This window comes from Bufo bufo, chromosome 8 (assembly GCF_905171765.1).
Source record: "Bufo bufo chromosome 8, aBufBuf1.1, whole genome shotgun sequence".
Taxonomy (NCBI): Eukaryota; Metazoa; Chordata; class Amphibia; order Anura; family Bufonidae; genus Bufo; species Bufo bufo.
The window spans coordinates 1,727,960-1,745,784 of NC_053396.1; the positions used below are offsets into that span (position 1 = coordinate 1,727,960).

Here is a 17,825-nt window from a genome sequence, read left to right on the forward strand (position 1 = left end):
GTCAGCAGCCCAGAACGGGCAGGAGCGCAGCAGTCAGCAGCACAGGACGGGCAGGAGCGCAGCAGTCAGCAGCCCAGGACGGGCAGGAGCGCAGCAGTCAGCAGCCAAGGACGGGCAGGAGCGCAGCAGTCAGCAGCCCAGAACGGGCAGGAGCGCAGCAGTCAGCAGCCCAGGACGGGCAGGAGCGCAGCAGTCAGCAGCACAGGACGGGCAGGAGCGCAGCAGTCAGCAGCCCAGGACGGGCAGGAGCGCAGCAGTCAGCAGCACAGGACGGGCAGGAGCGCAGCAGTCAGCAGCACAGGACGGGCAGGAGCGCAGCAGTCAGCAGCCCAGGACGGGCAGGAGCGCAGCAGTCAGCAGCCCAGGACGGGCAGGAGCGCAGCAGTCAGCAGCCCAGGACGGGCAGGAGCGCAGCAGTCAGCAGCACAGGACGGGCAGGAGCGCAGCAGTCAGCAGCCCAGGACGGGCAGGAGCGCAGCAGTCAGCAGCCCAGGACGGGCAGGAGCGCAGCAGTCAGCAGCCAAGGACGGGCAGGAGCGCAGCAGTCAGCAGCACAGGGCGGGCAGGAGCGCAGCAGTCAGCAGCCCAGGACGGGCAGGAGCGCAGCAGTCAGCAGCCCAGGGCGGGCAGGAGCGCAGCAGTCAGCAGCCCAGGGCGGGCAGGAGCGCAGCAGTCAGCAGCCCAGGACGGGCAGGAGCGCAGCAGTCAGCAGCACAGGACGGGCAGGAGCGCAGCAGTCAGCAGCACAGGACGGGCAGGAGCGCAGCAGTCAGCAGCACAGGACGGGCAGGAGCGCAGCAGTCAGCAGCACAGGGCGGGCAGGAGCGCAGCAGTCAGCAGCCCAGGACGGGCAGGAGCGCAGAAGTCAGCAGCCCAGGACGGGCAGGAGCGCAGCAGTCAGCAGCCCAGGGCGGGCAGGAGCGCAGCAGTCAGCAGCCCAGGACGGGCAGGAGCGCAGCAGTCAGCAGCACAGGACGGGCAGGAGCGCAGCAGTCAGCAGCACAGGACGGGCAGGAGCGCAGCAGTCAGCAGCACAGGGCGGGCAGGAGCGCAGCAGTCAGCAGCCCAGGACGGGCAGGAGCGCAGAAGTCAGCAGCCCAGGACGGGCAGGAGCGCAGCAGTCAGCAGCACAGGACGGGCAGGAGCGCAGCAGTCAGCAGCACAGGACGGGCAGGAGCGCAGCAGTCAGCAGCACAGGACGGGCGGAAGCACAGCGGTCAGCAGCTGGAGATGAAGAGGCCGCACATCCAGCATTCACTTCTATATGTTGGCTTCACATAAGTGTGATGCGGCACAGTTTACGATATTACAGGCGGCAGACGCCGTCACTGCGCTGGGACAACAGAAGGCACCAAGTTTCAGCCAAAATACTTTTGGCACTAGACGGCACCCCGAGCCCTGACTGTTCCCAGCAGCTGTGTGTATAGAGTAGGGCGTGCATTATATACACACAGACAATGCGGGCGTCAGAGCTCGCCCCATACATGGAGGTCTCCACACCTCTGGTCCCTTCATCGCTCTTGGTACTGAGCTAACCTTGTGTAAGTTTTCTGTAGCGCAGAGTGTTTAAGGAGCTCTGTCACATGCGGTCTACGAGGGCTTCGTGCAGGAATCTTTCCGCTCCGGTGGAATTTTCGCGGTCGTCATAAATAATTAGAATTATGGCAGCGCCTGGTATCATCGTTATCTCCTCGCTCATCTGGACGCTGCTTCCTGAAATCATGAAATATTCATCCCCACATCTCTGCCGATGCCACGTGCGGTCAGCGCGCCGCTTATCGGGGTTATTCTGGGCTCTGGGAGAGCTGGGTGACGATAATGGCAGCTGTAAATCTATCACTGCAGGCAGAGTTCGTCTCCTTCCCCATAAAGTCTCCTCAAAAGCTGCAGCTGGGTATGAATCCCTCCATGCTGAGCCTTGTAGTGCTCATAACAGGGCACCTTATTACTGAGGGGGTGGTAACACAATGAAGGAGCAGCGGCGCCCCCTGTCACCTCCTCTATTCTCTTCAGGTAGATGGGAAAATTACAAAGTTACAAATTACTGAAATTTCCAGGAAATTAAGTCCACAGTGAAGAGAAGCGCAATTACAGGGGCGGCGGGCATGCATCACGCGTGATAAGGGGGCACATTATCAAACGCCCCACACCCAGGAGTTATTCCTATTCATATCCTGGCGAGCCCGGTGACAAAAGGGAGACGTCAGTGAGAACAAAGGGGGAAGGTAGAATGTAAGCTCCTGGGGCGAATGGATACAACTCCTGTGTGATCATCCATAGAGGAGATGCAGTGACTTCCACTGACACATTGCAACAACCCCCACGCTGCGCAGCCGCCTTAGGAGCAGGAAATACTGAACACACTGTGTCAACGCCACAGAAGATGTGAGCGGATAGAAGTATACAGAGAACCCCCAGCCGGTCAGCTAATGGTCCGTCACTGACGGCCAGATGCCGCATGGACTCCCCGCGGGCCCCCATCAGCACACATCTCCGGGGCCTCAAAACACAATGTGACAATGTGTGTGGGGGGATCTCATTACATGACGGCCCCTTCCTGTGTCTCATCTAATGGAACGTCAGCTCCTGGGTCCAGTGTTATATTCTGTACACAAGAAGTATCCAGCCCTAGATGGGGGGGGGAGGGGGGACGACATCTGAGACCAGTGATACGTGAAGGGTGTGATAACTTATACAATGGGCACCACATCGAGTACAAGGCTGGTCAATGGAGGACAACAGTCGCACAGCTGCCACTACTGACAAACCACAAAGAAACACCAGTAGAGGGGCACCGACAACTACCAGGAGGGTTGTCAAGAAGGGGTATTCTCCTGTCCTACAGTCATCCTCCCCCCTGAAATGGCTGATAACAGGGGGCAATAGACTGTATTCTCCTGTCCTACAGTCATCCTCTCCCCTGAAATGGCTGATAACAGGGAGCAGTAGACTGTATTCTCCTGTCCTACAGTCATCCTCTCCCCTGAAATGGCTGATAACAGGAGGCAATAGACTGTATTCTCCTGTCCTACAGTCATCCTCTCCCCTGAAATGGCTGATAACAGGGGGCAATAGACTGTATTCTCCTGTCCTACAGTCATCCTCTCCCCTGAAATGGCTGATAACAGGGAGCAATAGACTGTATTCTCCTGTCCTACAGTCATCCTCTCCTCTGAAATGGCTGATAACAGGGGGCAATAGACTGTATTCTCCTGTCCTACAGTCATCCTCCCCCCTGAAATGGCTGATAACAGGGGGTAATAGACTGTATTCTCCTGTCCTACAGTCATCCTCTCCCCTGAAATGGCTGATAACACAGAGCAATAGACTGTATTCTCCTGTCCTACAGTCATCCTCTCTCCTGAAATGGCTGATAACAGGGAGCAATAGACTGTATTCTCCTGTCCTACAGTCATCCTCTCCCCTGAAATGGCTGATAACACGGAGCAATAGACTGTATTCTCCTGTCCTACAGTCATCCTCTCCCCTGAAATGTCTGATAACAGGGAGCAATAGACTGTATTCTCCTGTCCTACAGTCATCCTCTCCCCTGAAATGTCTGATAACAGGGGGCAATAGACTGTATTCTCCTGTCCTACAGTCATCCTCTCTCCTGAAATGGCTGATAACAGGGGGCAATAGACTGTATTCTCCTGTCCTACAGTCATCCCCTCCCCTGAAATGGCTGATAACAGGAGGCAATAGACTGTATTCTCCTGTCCTACAGTCATCCCCTCCCCTGAAATGGCTGATAACAGGAGGCAATAGACTGTATTCTCCTGTCCTACAGTCATCCTCTCTCCTGAAATGGCTGATAACAGGGGGCAATAGACTGTATTCTCCTGTCCTACAGTCATCCTCTCCCCTGAAATGGCTGATAACAGGGAGCAATAGACTATATTCTCCTGTTCTACAGTCATCCTCCCCCCTGAAATGGCTGATAACAGGAGGCAATAGACTGTATTCTCCTGTCCTACAGTCATCCTCTCTCCTGAAATGGCTGATAACAGGGGGCAATAGATTGTATTCTCCTGTCCTACAGTCATCCTCTCCTCTGAAATGGCTGATAACAGGGGGCAATAGACTGTATTCTCCTGTCCTACAGTCATCCTCTCCCCCCTGAAATGTCTGATAACAGGGGGCAATATACTGTATTCTCCTGTCCTACAGTCATCCTCTCCCCTGAAATGGCTGATAACAGGGGTAATAGACTGTATTCTCCTGTCCTACAGTCATCCTCTCCTCTGAAATGGCTGATAACAGGGGGCAATAGATTGTATTCTCCTGTCCTACAGTCATCCTCTCCCCTGAAATGGCTGATAACAGGGGACAATAGACTGTATTCTCCTGTCCTACAGTCATCCTCTCCCCTGAAATGGCTGATAACAGGGGGCAATAGACTGTATTCTCCTGTCCTACAGTCATCCTCTCCCCTGAAATGGCTGATAACAGGGAGCAGTAGACTGTATTCTCCTGTCCTACAGTCATCCTCTCCCCTGAAATGGCTGATAACAGGGGTCAATAGACTGTATTCTCCTGTCCTACAGTCATCCCCTCCCCTGAAATGGCTGATAACAGGAGGCAATAGACTGTATTCTCCTGTCCTACAGTCATCCTCTCTCCTGAAATGGCTGATAACAGGGGGCAATAGACTGTATTCTCCTGTCCTACAGTCATTTTCTCCCCTGAAATGTCTGATAACAGGGAGCAATAGACTGTATTCTCCTGTCCTACAGTCATCCTCTCCTCTGAAATGGCTGATAACAGGGGGCAATAGACTGTATTCTCCTGTCCTACAGTCATCCTCTCCCCTGAAATGGCTGATAACAGGGAGCAATAGACTGTATTCTCCTGTCCTACAGTCATCCTCTCCTCTGAAATGGCTGATAACAGGGGGCAATAGACTGTATTCTCCTGTCCTACAGTCATCCTCTCCTCTGAAATGGCTGATAACAGGGGGCAATAGACTGTATTCTCCTGTCCTACAGTCATCCTCTCCTCTGAAATGGCTGATAACAGGGGCAATAGATTGTATTCTCCTGTCCTACAGTCATCCTCTCCCCTGAAATGGCTGATAACAGGGGGCAATAGACTGTATCCTCCTGTCCTACAGTCATCCTCTCCTCTGAAATGGCTGATAACAGGGGGCAATAGATTGTATTCTCCTGTCCTACAGTCATCCTCTCCCCTGAAATGGCTGATAACAGGGGGCAATAGACTGTATTCTCCTGTCCTACAGTCATCCTCTCCCCTGAAATGGCTGATAACAGGGAGCAATAGACTGTATTCTCCTGTCCTACAGTCATCCCCTCCCCTGAAATGGCTGATAACAGGGGGCAATAGACTGTATTCTCCTGTCCTACAGTCATCCTCCCCCCTGAAATGGCTGATAACAGGGAGCAATAGATTGTATTCTCCTGTCCTACAGTCGTCCTCTCCCCTGAAATGGCTGATAACAGGGGGCAATAGACTGTATTCTCCTGTCCTACAGTCGTCCTCTCCCCTGAAATGGCTGATAACAGGGGCAATAGACTGTATTCTCCTGTCCTACAGTCATCCTCTCCCCTGAAATGGCCGATAACAGGGGCAATAGACTGTATTCTCCTGTCCTACAGTCATCCTCTCCCCTGAAATGGCCGATAACAGGGGCAATAGACTGTATTCTCCTGTCCTACAGTCATCCTCCCCCCTGAAATGGCTGATAACAGAGGGCAATAGATTGTATTCTCCTGTCCTACAGTCATCCTCTCCCCTGAAATGGCTGATAACAGGGGACAATAGACTGTATTCTCCTGTCCTACAGTCATCCTCTCCCCTGAAATGGCTGATAACAGGGAGCAATAGATTGTATTCTCCTGTCCTACAGTCATCCTCTCCCCTGAAATGGCTGTTAACAGGGGGCAATAGACTGTATTCTCCTGTCCTACAGTCATCCTCTCCCCTGAAATGGCTGATAACAGGGGGCAATAGACTGTATTCTCCTGTCCTACAGTCATCCTCTCCCCTGAAATGGCTGATAACAGGGGGCAATAGACTGTATTCTCCTGTCCTACAGTCATCCTCCCCCCTGAAATGGCTGATACCAGGGGGCAATAGACTGTATTCTCCTGTCCTACAGTCATCCTCTCCCCTGAAATGGCTGATACCAGGGGGCAATAGACTGAATTCTCCTGTCCTACAGTCATCCTCTCCCCTGAAATGGCTGATAACAGGGTGCAATAGACTGTATTCTCCTGTCCTACAGTCATCCTCTCCCCTGAAATGTCTGATAACAGGGGGCAATAGACTGTATTCTCCTGTCCTACAGTCATCCTCTCCCCTGAAATGGCTGATAACAGGGGGCAATAGACTGTATTCTCCTGTCCTACAGTCATCCTCTCCTCTGAAATGGCTGATAACAGGGGGCAATAGACTGTATTCTCCTGTCCTACAGTCATCCTCCCCCCTGAAATGGCTGATAACAGAGGGCAATAGATTGTATTCTCCTGTCCTACAGTCATCCTCTCCCCTGAAATGGCTGATAACAGGGGACAATAGACTGTATTCTCCTGTCCTACAGTCATCCTCCCCCCTGAAATGGCTGATAACAGGGGGCAATAGACTGTATTCTCCTGTCCTACAGTCATCCTCTCCCCTGAAATGGCTGATAACAGGGGACAATAGACTGTATTCTCCTGTCCTACAGTCATCCTCTCCCCTGAAATGGCTGATAACAGGGAGCAATAGATTGTATTCTCCTGTCCTACAGTCATCCTCTCCCCTGAAATGGCTGTTAACAGGGGGCAATAGACTGTATTCTCCTGTCCTACAGTCATCCTCTCCCCTGAAATGGCTGATAACAGGGGGCAATAGACTGTATTCTCCTGTCCTACAGTCATCCTCTCCCCTGAAATGGCTGATAACAGGGGGCAATAGACTGTATTCTCCTGTCCTACAGTCATCCTCCCCCCTGAAATGGCTGATACCAGGGGGCAATAGACTGTATTCTCCTGTCCTACAGTCATCCTCTCCTCTGAAATGGCTGATAACAGGGGCAATAGACTGTATTCTCCTGTCCTACAGTCATCCTCTCCCCTGAAATGGCTGATAACAGGGGGCAATAGACTGTATTCTCCTGTCCTACAGTCATCCTCTCCCCTGAAATGGCTGATAACAGGGGGCAATAGACTGTATTCTCCTGTGCTACAGTCATCCTCTCCCCTGAAATGTCTGATAACAAGGGGCAATAGACTGTATTCTCCTGTCCTACAGTCATCCTCTCCCCTGAAATGGCTGATAACAGGGGGCAATAGACTGTATTCTCCTGTCCTACAGTCATCCTTTCCCCTGAAATGGCTGATAACAGGGGGCAATAGACTGTATTCTCCTGTCCTACAGTCATCCTCTCCCCTGAAATGGCTGATAACAGGGGGCAATAGACTGTATTCTCCTGTCCTACAGTCATCCTCTCCTCTGAAATGGCTGATAACAGGGGGCAATAGACTGTATTCTCCTGTCCTACAGTCATCCTCTCCCCTGAAATGGCTGATAACAGGGGGCAATAGACAGTATTCTCCTGTCCTACAGTCATCCTCTCCTCTGAAATGGCTGATAACAGGGGCAATAGACTGTATTCTCCTGGACTGTCAGTCTTCACCACAGCCCTGGCATGCTATTCATGAACCAGGAGGCTCAGACTGATCCCTGAAGTAATGCGATTATTTTGGAGCCAGATTCTATGGTCTCTGCGGTTGTTCGCCATCCTCGGACATGAAGCATCCGCCATTATGGAGAATCCTTACAAAGAAGAATGAAGAGGATGCACAGGGGGAAGCGGCGACGGCTGCCAAGAAAAACGCTGATCCCTGATAGAGGACAGGAAGGGGAAATCCAGAAATAACTCCCATCGGAGGGCTCCTTAGATGCACGCTGGACACAGCAGCTAACACCCCGGGGAGAGAAGTTTACAGAGCATGAGGGACACCCCCAACCCGAGTGACCTAACCGTGGCTGCGGGTCACCTGCCAGGCAGTCAGGGGTTAAACGTGGCCATGAAAACCAAAGAAAAAGGGAAAAAAATGTGTAGTCTGAAAGGGTTAACAGTGGCCATTTCCAGGAAACTTGCGCAGTGCGAAGACCGCTAGTGATGTGAATAATTATTCCACACCCCCTCGCCCCAAATATCCCCACTATCTGCCGCAGGAACCCCTTGATCACCCCAGTGCAGAAGTTTCCGCGCCCCCTATACTTGAAGGCTGGCTGCGCGAGGCTCCGCCATCTTGTGCTGTCACCTCCTGAAACGTCTTGATCCGCGCCATTGATGCAATTCCAGAAGCGAGCACATGAGACGGGTCTGTGGACGGATCTCGCTGCCCAGAATCCGCCATCTCCGCCGTGACCTATAAGGCGATTCGCGAGCGAGAGTGCTGACATTTAGCGGCCGCGGTTTCTGCTTGCTACTAGTACTTCGTGCAGGATGACAGCGATGCACCCACTGTATCATGGCCCGCCGCGCTCGGGCGCTCTCTCTGGAGGTAACATGATCTGGCAGATGAGCGGTCACAGACATGGGGGGTCAGATACGGAGGTCACGCCAGGGCGAGGAAGCTGCTGCGTGTACCGGAGAGCTGTTAATGGTGCCACGGATAGGAGGGCGAGGACGGCATGCAGAGCGTTAAAGCTACCTGACAAACTTGTTGCAGAAGCCACGTGATCACCTGCGAGGGGCGCCAAATACCCCAGAGGTGAGAAGTGACAATGAGACAGGACCAGCCCGGGACCGCGCGCCGCCACGACCTGCAGACCACAACAGAGTCCACTCCTGTGACATCAGCACCTCCGAGGGTACATGGGAATGAAGTAAAAACCGCCAACATGGCCGATCCACCCCAAGGGAGGGGAGGTGCAGAAACAGACGGTGACGGAGTTAATAGTTGGTCGCATCCTTTAAAAAGCGGCAGCCAGTGTTTGTCTATTGCAGTGACACGCGCCGGGAGGTCAGCGCCCCCACAACACAGGCGGCCCCTCCCCCTTTATTTCAGACCACCTGGGACGGGACATTCCATTGTGTCCACAGCTGAGCCCGCCATGACAATGACAAGTCTGGGAGCCGGCGCCATCCACTGCCACAACAGAACCGACGGCGGAGGAGCAAAATGTGCAGGGCATCAGGACGCTCTGCACGTTACCGCTGCCAGGTCTCGTTACATTGTATCACATGACGCTCTGTGCGTGGTCTCGTTACATTGTATCACATGACGCTCTGCACGTGACCGCTGCCAGGTCTCGTTACATTGTATCACATGACGCTCTGTGCGTGGTCTCGTTACATTGTATCACATGACGCTCTGCACGTGACCGCTGCCAGGTCTCGTTACATTGTATCACATGACACTGTACGTGGTCTTGTTACATTGTATCACATGACACTGTACGTGGTCTCGTTACATTGTATCACATGACTCTCTGTACGTGGTCTTGTTACATTGTATCACATGACTCTCTGTACGTGGTCTCGTTACATTGTATCACGACACTGTGCGAGGTCTCGTTACATTGTATCACATGACACTGTACGTGGTCTCGTTACATTGTATCACATGACGCTCTGTACGTGGTCTCGTTACATTGTATCACATGATGCTCTGTACGTGGTCTCGTTACATTGTATCACATGATGCTCTGTACGTGGTCTCGTTACATTGTATCACATGATGCTCTGTACGTGGTCTCGTTACATTGTATCACATGACTCTCTGTACGTGGTCTCGTTACATTGTATCACATGACGCTCTGTACGTGGTCTCGTTACATTGTATCACATGACTCTCTGTACGTGGTCTTGTTACATTGTATCACATGATGCTCTGTACATGGTCTTGTTACATTGTATCACATGACTCTCTGTACGTGGTCTCGTTACATTGTATCACATGATGCTCTGTACGTGGTCTCGTTACATTGTATCACATGACTCTCTGTACGTGGTCTCGTTACATTGTATCACATGACGCTCTGTACGTGGTCTCGTTACATTGTATCACATGACGCTCTGTACGTGGTCTCGTTACATTGTATCACATGATGCTCTGTACGTGGTCTCGTTACATTGTATCACATGACGCTCTGTACGTGGTCTCGTTACATTGTATCACATGACGCTCTGTGCGTGGTCTCGTTACATTGTATCACATGACGCTCTGTACGTGGTCTCGTTACATTGTATCACATGACTCTCTGTACGTGGTCTCGTTACATTGTATCACATGATGCTCTGTACGTGGTCTCGTTACATTGTATCACATGACTCTCTGTACGTGGTCTTGTTACATTGTATCACATGATGCTCTGTACGTGGTCTCGTTACATTGTATCACATGATGCTCTGTACGTGGTCTCGTTACATTGTATCACATGACTCTCTGTACGTGGTCTCGTTACATTGTATCACATGACTGTACGTGGTCTCGTTACATTGTATCACATGACTCTCTGTACGTAGTCTCGTTACATTGTATCACATGATGCTCTGTACGTGGTCTCGTTACATTGTATCACATGATGCTCTGTACGTGGTCTCGTTACATTGTATCACATGACTCTCTGTACGTGGTCTCGTTACATTGTATCACATGATGCTCTGTACGTGGTCTCGTTACATTGTATCACATGACTCTCTGTGCGTGGTCTCGTTACATTGTATCACATGACTCTCTGTACGTGGTCTCGTTACATTGTATCACATGATGCTCTGTACGTGGTCTCGTTACATTGTATCACATGACTCTCTGTACGTGGTCTCGTTACATTGTATCACCCCATTTCTCTGCGGCTCGGGGAGGTTTCTCATCTTCTATCAGGTGATTACGTTGCAGGCCGCGGTCTCGTCGCTGTGTTCCACGCTGTAGATGGGGGGATCCCGGGGTGGGGGCAGTCTGTCACCCCGCGTCTCCTCACCATCTCCAGAGAGACAGGATCAGCTGTAACATCTGTCTCTCTATTACATTCCAGGATTCTCCCAGCCCAGAGAGCCTCCAATATCTGCCGAGGAGAGGTGAAGTGTGCGCTGCCGGCGGTCACCAGTGACAGTCGCTCAGTATCAGACATCGCACAGCCCACCGCAAAATAAGAATCCGTATTCTGAGGATCGCAGAACGTCTCATAACCATGTGTGCACCTGTCTATAGCGCGCTCCGCCAGTGACTGCTCTCTATACTGCGTGCTATGGCTGTGGCCCCGGGGGAAGTAGGGCAACTATGGCTGTGGCCCCGGCCTTCAGAAGAAGTGTTGTTGAGCAGATCCTTCCATTCCGTCACAATGAATGAGAACAGTGTTTGGGGCAAGAGTCGCCCAGGAAGAGGTGACTCAGACGCCTGTAAACCCTGCGGGCACCGGGGAGTCATAAGAGGGGAGCAGGGGTAAAGGGGGGAACTTTAACCCCTTCACTTCCTGCCTGAAAAGACAGAGACCTCGATTCACACTGCACACCGGGGTCTGCGCCATGTCCCTGCGGTGAGGACCGGGTGCGACAAAGACTTCATTCATCACACTGTGTGCGGAGATAAGAATCCTTGGAGGCCGCAGAGCTCCCCCCAGATCCCTGCAGTGGAATAGTCCGGTCGTTATACATAGTGGCCGCAGAGCTAGCCCCCCCGCCAGATCCATAGAGTGGAACAGTCTGGCTGTTAAACATGGCGGCGACTTACAGCCATTGAATGCTGCACTGTCCCACTGCACGGTGTACGGGGGAGCCGTGACCAGGACGGTGCGTGCATACATTGCCGTACACTGCGACCGCAAATCTGAATGAATGGTAACGAAAGCAGGCGCTGCACAATTCTATATTCCAGAAGAACATGGATAGAAGAGGCCGAGCGGCGCAAACACCAAAAACACAGCGAAAAATGGATGCACGCCACACAGCGCCGACTGACACCACTGTGAGCAGCAGTGATCACGACTGGACCCGTAATACGGAAACAACCGCCATCTGCTCAACGCCGAAGAGCACAAAGATGAGTCCCCAGTGCTGAGCCGCAACACAATAAATACACTACAGCCCCCTGTTATCAGCCATTTCAGGGGGGAGGATGACTGTAGGACAGGAGAATACAGTCTATTGCTCCCTGTTATCAGCCATTTCAGGGGGGAGGATGACTGTAGGACAGGAGAATACAGTCTATTGCCCCCTGTTATCAGCCATTTCAGGGGAGAGGATGACTGTAGGACAGGAGAATACACTCTATTGCCCCCTGTTATCAGCCATTTCAGAGGAGAGGATGACTGTAGGACAGGAGAATACAGTCTATTGCTCCCTGTTATCAGCCATTTCAGGGGAGAGGATGACTGTAGGACAGGAGAATACAGTCTATTGCCCCCTGTTATCAGACATTTCAGGGGAGAGGATGACTGTAGGACAGGAGAATACAGTCTATTGCTCCCTGTTATCAGCCATTTCAGGGGAGAGGATGACTGTAGGACAGGAGAATACAGTCTATTGCCCCCTGTTATCAGCCATTTCAGGGAGAGGATGACTGTAGGACAGGAGAATACAGTCTATTGCCCCCTGTTATCAGCCATTTCAGGGGAGAGGATGACTGTAGGACAGGAGAATACAGTCTATTGCCTCCTGTTATCAGCCATTTCAGAGGAGAGGATGACTGTAGGACAGGAGAATACTGTCTATTGCCCCCTGTTATCAGCCATTTCAGGGGAGACGATGACTGTAGGACAGGAGAATACAGTCTATTGCCCCCTGTTATCAGCCATTTCAGAGGAGAGGATGACTGTAGGACAGGAGAATACAATCTATTGCCCCCTGTTATCAGCCATTTCAGGGGAGAGGATGACTGTAGGGCAGGAGAATACAGTCTATTGCTCCCTGTTATCAGCCATTTCAGAGGAGAGGATGACTGTAGAACAGGAGAATACAGTCTATTGCCCCCTGTTATCAGTCATTTCAGGGGAGAGGATGACTGTAGGACAGGAGAATACAGTCTATTGCCCCCTGTTATCAGCCATTTCAGGGGAGAGGATGACTGTAGGACAGGAGAATACAGTCTATTGCCCCCTGTTATCAGCCATTTCAGGGGAGAGGATGACTGTAGGACAGGAGAATACAGTCTATTGCCCCCTGTTATCAGCCATTTCAGGGGAGAGGATGACTGTAGGACAGGAGAATACAGTCTATTGCTCCCTGTTATCAGCCATTTCAGGGGAGAGGATGACTGTAGGACAGGAGAATACAGTCTATTGCCCCCTGTTATCAGCCATTTCAGGGGAGAGGATGACTGTAGGACAGGAGAATACAGTCTATTGCCTCCTGTTATCAGCCATTTCAGGGGAGAGGATGACTGTAGGACAGGAGAATACAGTCTATTGCCCCCTGTTATCAGCCATTTCAGGGGAGAGGATGACTGTAGGACAGGAGAATACAGTCTATTGCTCCCTGTTATCAGCCATTTCTGGGGAGAGGATGACTGTAGGACAGGAGAATACAGTCTATTGCCCCCTGATATCAGCCATTTCAGGGGAGAGGATGACTGTAGGACAGGAGAATACAGTCTATTGCCCCCTGTTATCAGCCATGTCAGGGGAGAGGATGACTGTAGGACAGGAGAATACAGTCTATTGCTCCCTGTTATCAGCCATTTCAGGGGAGAGGATGACTGTAGGACAGGAGAATACAGTCTATTGCCCCCTGTTATCAGCCATGTCAGGGGAGAGGATGACTGTAGGACAGGAGAATACAGTCTATTGCCCCCTGTTATCAGCCATGTCAGGGGAGAGGATGACTGTAGGACAGGAGAATACAGTCTATTGCTCCCTGTTATCAGCCATTTCAGGGGAGAGGATGACTGTAGGACAGGAGAATACAGTCTATTGCTTCTGTTATCAGCCATTTCAGGGGAGAGGATGACTGTAGGACAGGAGAATACAGTCTATTGCCCCCTGTTATCAGCCATTTCAGGGGAGAGGATGACTGTAGGACAGAAGAATACAGTCTATTGCCCCTGTTATCAGCCATTTCAGAGGAGAGGATGACTGTAGGACAGAAGAATACACAGTCTATTGCCCCCTGTTATCAGCCATTTCAGAGGAGAGGATGACTGTAGGACAGGAGAATACAGTCTATTGCCCCCTGTTATCAGCCATTTCAGGTGAGAGGATGACTGTAGGACAGGAGAATACAGTCAGTTGCTAAGATCTTGCTTCCACCTCAAGCTGCCGGATACACCCCCATCCCCCTGACAAGCACCGTTGTCACCCTGCACCCATCGCTGTTTTTAATGTTATGACTGTTCCTGTTATAACTCTACAGCTGCTATTTAGGGGTAGTGTCCCTTTAAGGCGAGGCGGTATATGGACTGAGGGAGGGCACTGCTCACATCTCCGTGTTGATAAGCGGCGTCTGGTGCGGTATCAGTGAGGTATCGGATGGCTCGGCGGCGCTCATTTCCTGTGATCTCCGCACAATGAGACATGTAATATTACAGAGCGGTTATTATCAGACGGAGGTGGCGGTGCGGACGCCCGATAATTACCCGCTGTATTGTGAGGATAATTAGAAGGCAAGATTGCTCCCCGCCATGAGACGACAGATACTGACCCCCAGGACCGGAAACACAGATGGATGACTGCCAATATGTCCACTGGCTGCTCCGTACTCCTGGATCTCAATCACCATCTGCTCTGCTGGTGTCAGTCTTCACTGTAGTCTTGGCATTCTATTCATGAACTAGAAATGTCAGAATGAACAGAGCAGCAGGTCTGTGAGCTCTGGAGGGTCCATCTGCCCCTGCACAATTCCTGAGATTTCATCAGAAATTTTCCACAGCCGATTTCCACTCTGTCGTGACAATGTGTCAGTTCCACCTGTCCGTATGTGAGGTCAGAGACGCGGTGGCGGTCATGTGATACAAGCACAGGATATGATGTAGCAGAGATGTGTGTGCAGTAATGTTACCCAACGAGGACCTTACGATGCAGCGCGGCTCTACGTGCTGAGCGATAAGAGTGCAGAGAAGCGTCTAGCGAGTGCGCAGCGTCCTATTAATGGTATGCAAAGCCTCGTCTCCTGCGCGGGCAGCGGCGGTACCTGTGGGGGGCTGATTGTGCGCAGCTCACCGCCGATTGCTCAGGGCTTTATTTCTTATAAGTTGTCGTTTTTCAGAGACGGCAGAATAAAAGATGAACGATGCCGGCCTGAGATAAGCGGCACAGGGCGCCGCTGGCATGCCGATCAGGAGCTGACACAATGGCTCTGCCCAGCACCCCCCTCCCACCACCCAAAACCGCCAGACACGGCAAGAAAATTTCCATATTAATGACTCGAGCGGCCAGAAAAGCAATAAACATAAGAAAGGCAGTAACTGCTGAGAGATGGGGGTCCCGGCCGCTGCCCCCCACCACAGCTCTACTGAGGGACGGCGACTCCGCCCGAGCACCCACCGCAGGAGGAGACTTACCTCCCACCACCACCAGTACATCAGGAGCCTGGGAAAGCTGGGCGACCCCTGCCGCCCCCAGGAGGGTAGATGTCAACCAAGGGCCCAAATCTAATGACCCCCCACCTCTGATTCACCATTTAGGGGTCTGGGAATGTGGGGACACCCTAACGGGAAGGAGGGTGTCTGCGGCCATTCAGAGGGCTGCAGGATTTACAGTCCAGGGCGCCGCTCGTCTGTACAGGGGCAGATGGAGGAGATCAATCACACAAAGTGCAGGGGTCAGAGGTCAGGCAGAGGTCGCTAGCCCCTCCCCCATACAGACATTAACCCTTCAATCAAACATTCCCCACAGACCCGGGGTCTACATTGTCATCTAGGGGCCCGGGACCCTCATCAGGATCAGAGAATAGCAACATGGATGCCTGACGACACTGCACTTCAGTTCTATCTCCCCCCCCACCAGTGAGGTCGGGGCCCCGCTCTGACGGGGGGTCTTCACCTCCACTCTTCTGCTCCGTTAGAGGACACCGTGGCAACACGAAATCTAAGGCGCGAGAGCACCTGCCATGATGGGGCCTAAGAAGGCGGGAGACAGGTGTATAAAGCATGGGGGAAAATGGCAGCCTGTCAGTGAACGCAAATAGGAGGAACTAACCTGACCTAATCCTGCTCGCATAGCTGAGGGCTTGTTACAGTGTATCAGTGCAGACAAGCCTCTGTGAGGGCAGACATCAGTCCGGGCATCCAGGCTGATCGCTCTCACCTGCACACTGCACCAAACTGCAGCTGTGAGAAGCATCCAGCCAGAACAAGGTTTCAGGGGTTAGCGGCTGAAGCACCGTAACGCAGATGACAGAACGGTGCCCCAGGACTGTGGGGGCGATTCTATTAACCCTTCACATTCACTTACCTTCCCGAAATCCCGGACATCGAAGAGGTCAAAGGGGTCGAAGAGGTCGCAGCTCCGTAATCCAAACTTATCATGGCAAACCTTCAGGAAGGTCCGGATGTTCTTCAGACACAAGAACTGTGGAGGAGAGAGACGGCATTAAAGGAGGACTCCGTCCACTGCGGCAACCACACACACACTGCGGCAAATCCCCCCCTCCCACACACACACTGCGGCAACTCCCACACCCACACTGCGGCAACTCCCCCCCCCCCCCCACACCCACACTGCGGCAACTCCCCCCCCCCCACACTGCGGCAACTCCCCCCCCCCCCACACTGCGGCAACTCCCCCCCCCCCCCCACACTGCGGCAACTCCCCCCCCCCCCACACTGCGGCAACTCCCCCCCCCACACTGCGGCAACTCCCCCCCCCCCCCACACTGCGGCAACTCCCCCCCCCCCCCACACTGCGGCAACTCCCCCCCCCACACTGCGGCAACTCCCCCCCCCCCCCGCGGCAACTCCCCCCCCCCCCCCACACTGCGGCAACTCCCCCCCCCCCCACACTGCGGCAACTCCCCCCCCCCCCACACTGCGGCAACTCCCCCCCCCCCCCCACACTGCGGCAACTCCCCCCCCCCCCCACACTGCGGCAACTCCCCCCCCCCCCACACTGCGGCAACTCCCCCCCCCCCCAACACTGCGGCAACTCCCCCCCCCCCCCCAACACTGCGGCAACTCCCCCCCCCAACACTGCGGCAACCCCCCCCCCCCAACACTGCGGCAACTCCCCCCCCCCCACACTGCGGCAACTCCCCCCCCCCCAACACTGCGGCAACTCCCCCCCCCCCAACACTGCGGCAACTCCCCCCCCCCACTGCGGCAACTCCCCCCCCACACACACACACACACACACACACACACTGCGCCATAAAGAGACAGCACCGTCCGAGCGCATGAACAGGAGGCACAACAAGACCCCCAACCCAGACCTATAACAGGATAAGGCGACCTGACAGCCTCCAAATATCAAGACAAATCTGCCCCCAGGAACGAGACCTGGAGGGACCAGCGGTCACAGGGACAAATGACCGATCATCAAGATCAATGGGAGCTGTAGACACCTGTATGTAGTGAGCTCCCCCTAGCGGTGACTGTATATTCTGTATGTAGTGAGCTCCCTCTAGTGGTGACTGTATAATCTGTATGTAGTGAGCTCCCTCTAGTGGTGGCTGTATAATCTGTATGTAGTGAGCTCCCTCTAGTGGTGACTGTATAATCTGTATGTAGTGAGCTCCCCCTAGCGGTGACTGTATATTCTGTATGTAGTGAGCTCCCTCTAGCGGTGACTGTATATTCTGTATGTAGTGAGCTCCCTCTGGTGGTGACTGTATAATCTGTATGTAGTGAGCTCCCTCTAGTGGTGGCTGTATAATCTGTATGTAGTGAGCTCCCTCTAGTGGTGGCTGTATAATCTGTATGTAGTGAGCTCCCTCTAGTGGTGAC

General features: G+C 52.9%; 1 protein-coding gene across 4 annotated transcripts in view; it reads right to left on the reverse strand.

The window, feature by feature from the left end:
• Positions 1-17,825, reverse strand: part of VAV2 (vav guanine nucleotide exchange factor 2) — a 51,845-nt gene that overhangs the window by 24,288 nt on the left and 9,732 nt on the right. For all 4 annotated transcript variants that reach the window (XR_005773984.1, XM_040406011.1, XM_040406012.1 and 1 more), the window contains exon 2: positions 16,339-16,455. Coding sequence is in view for 3 of the 4 variants with exons in the window: in XM_040406011.1 (XP_040261945.1) it covers positions 16,339-16,455 (117 nt within the window). In the remaining variant the exon portion in view is untranslated. The remainder of the gene's footprint in view (positions 1-16,338; positions 16,456-17,825) is intronic.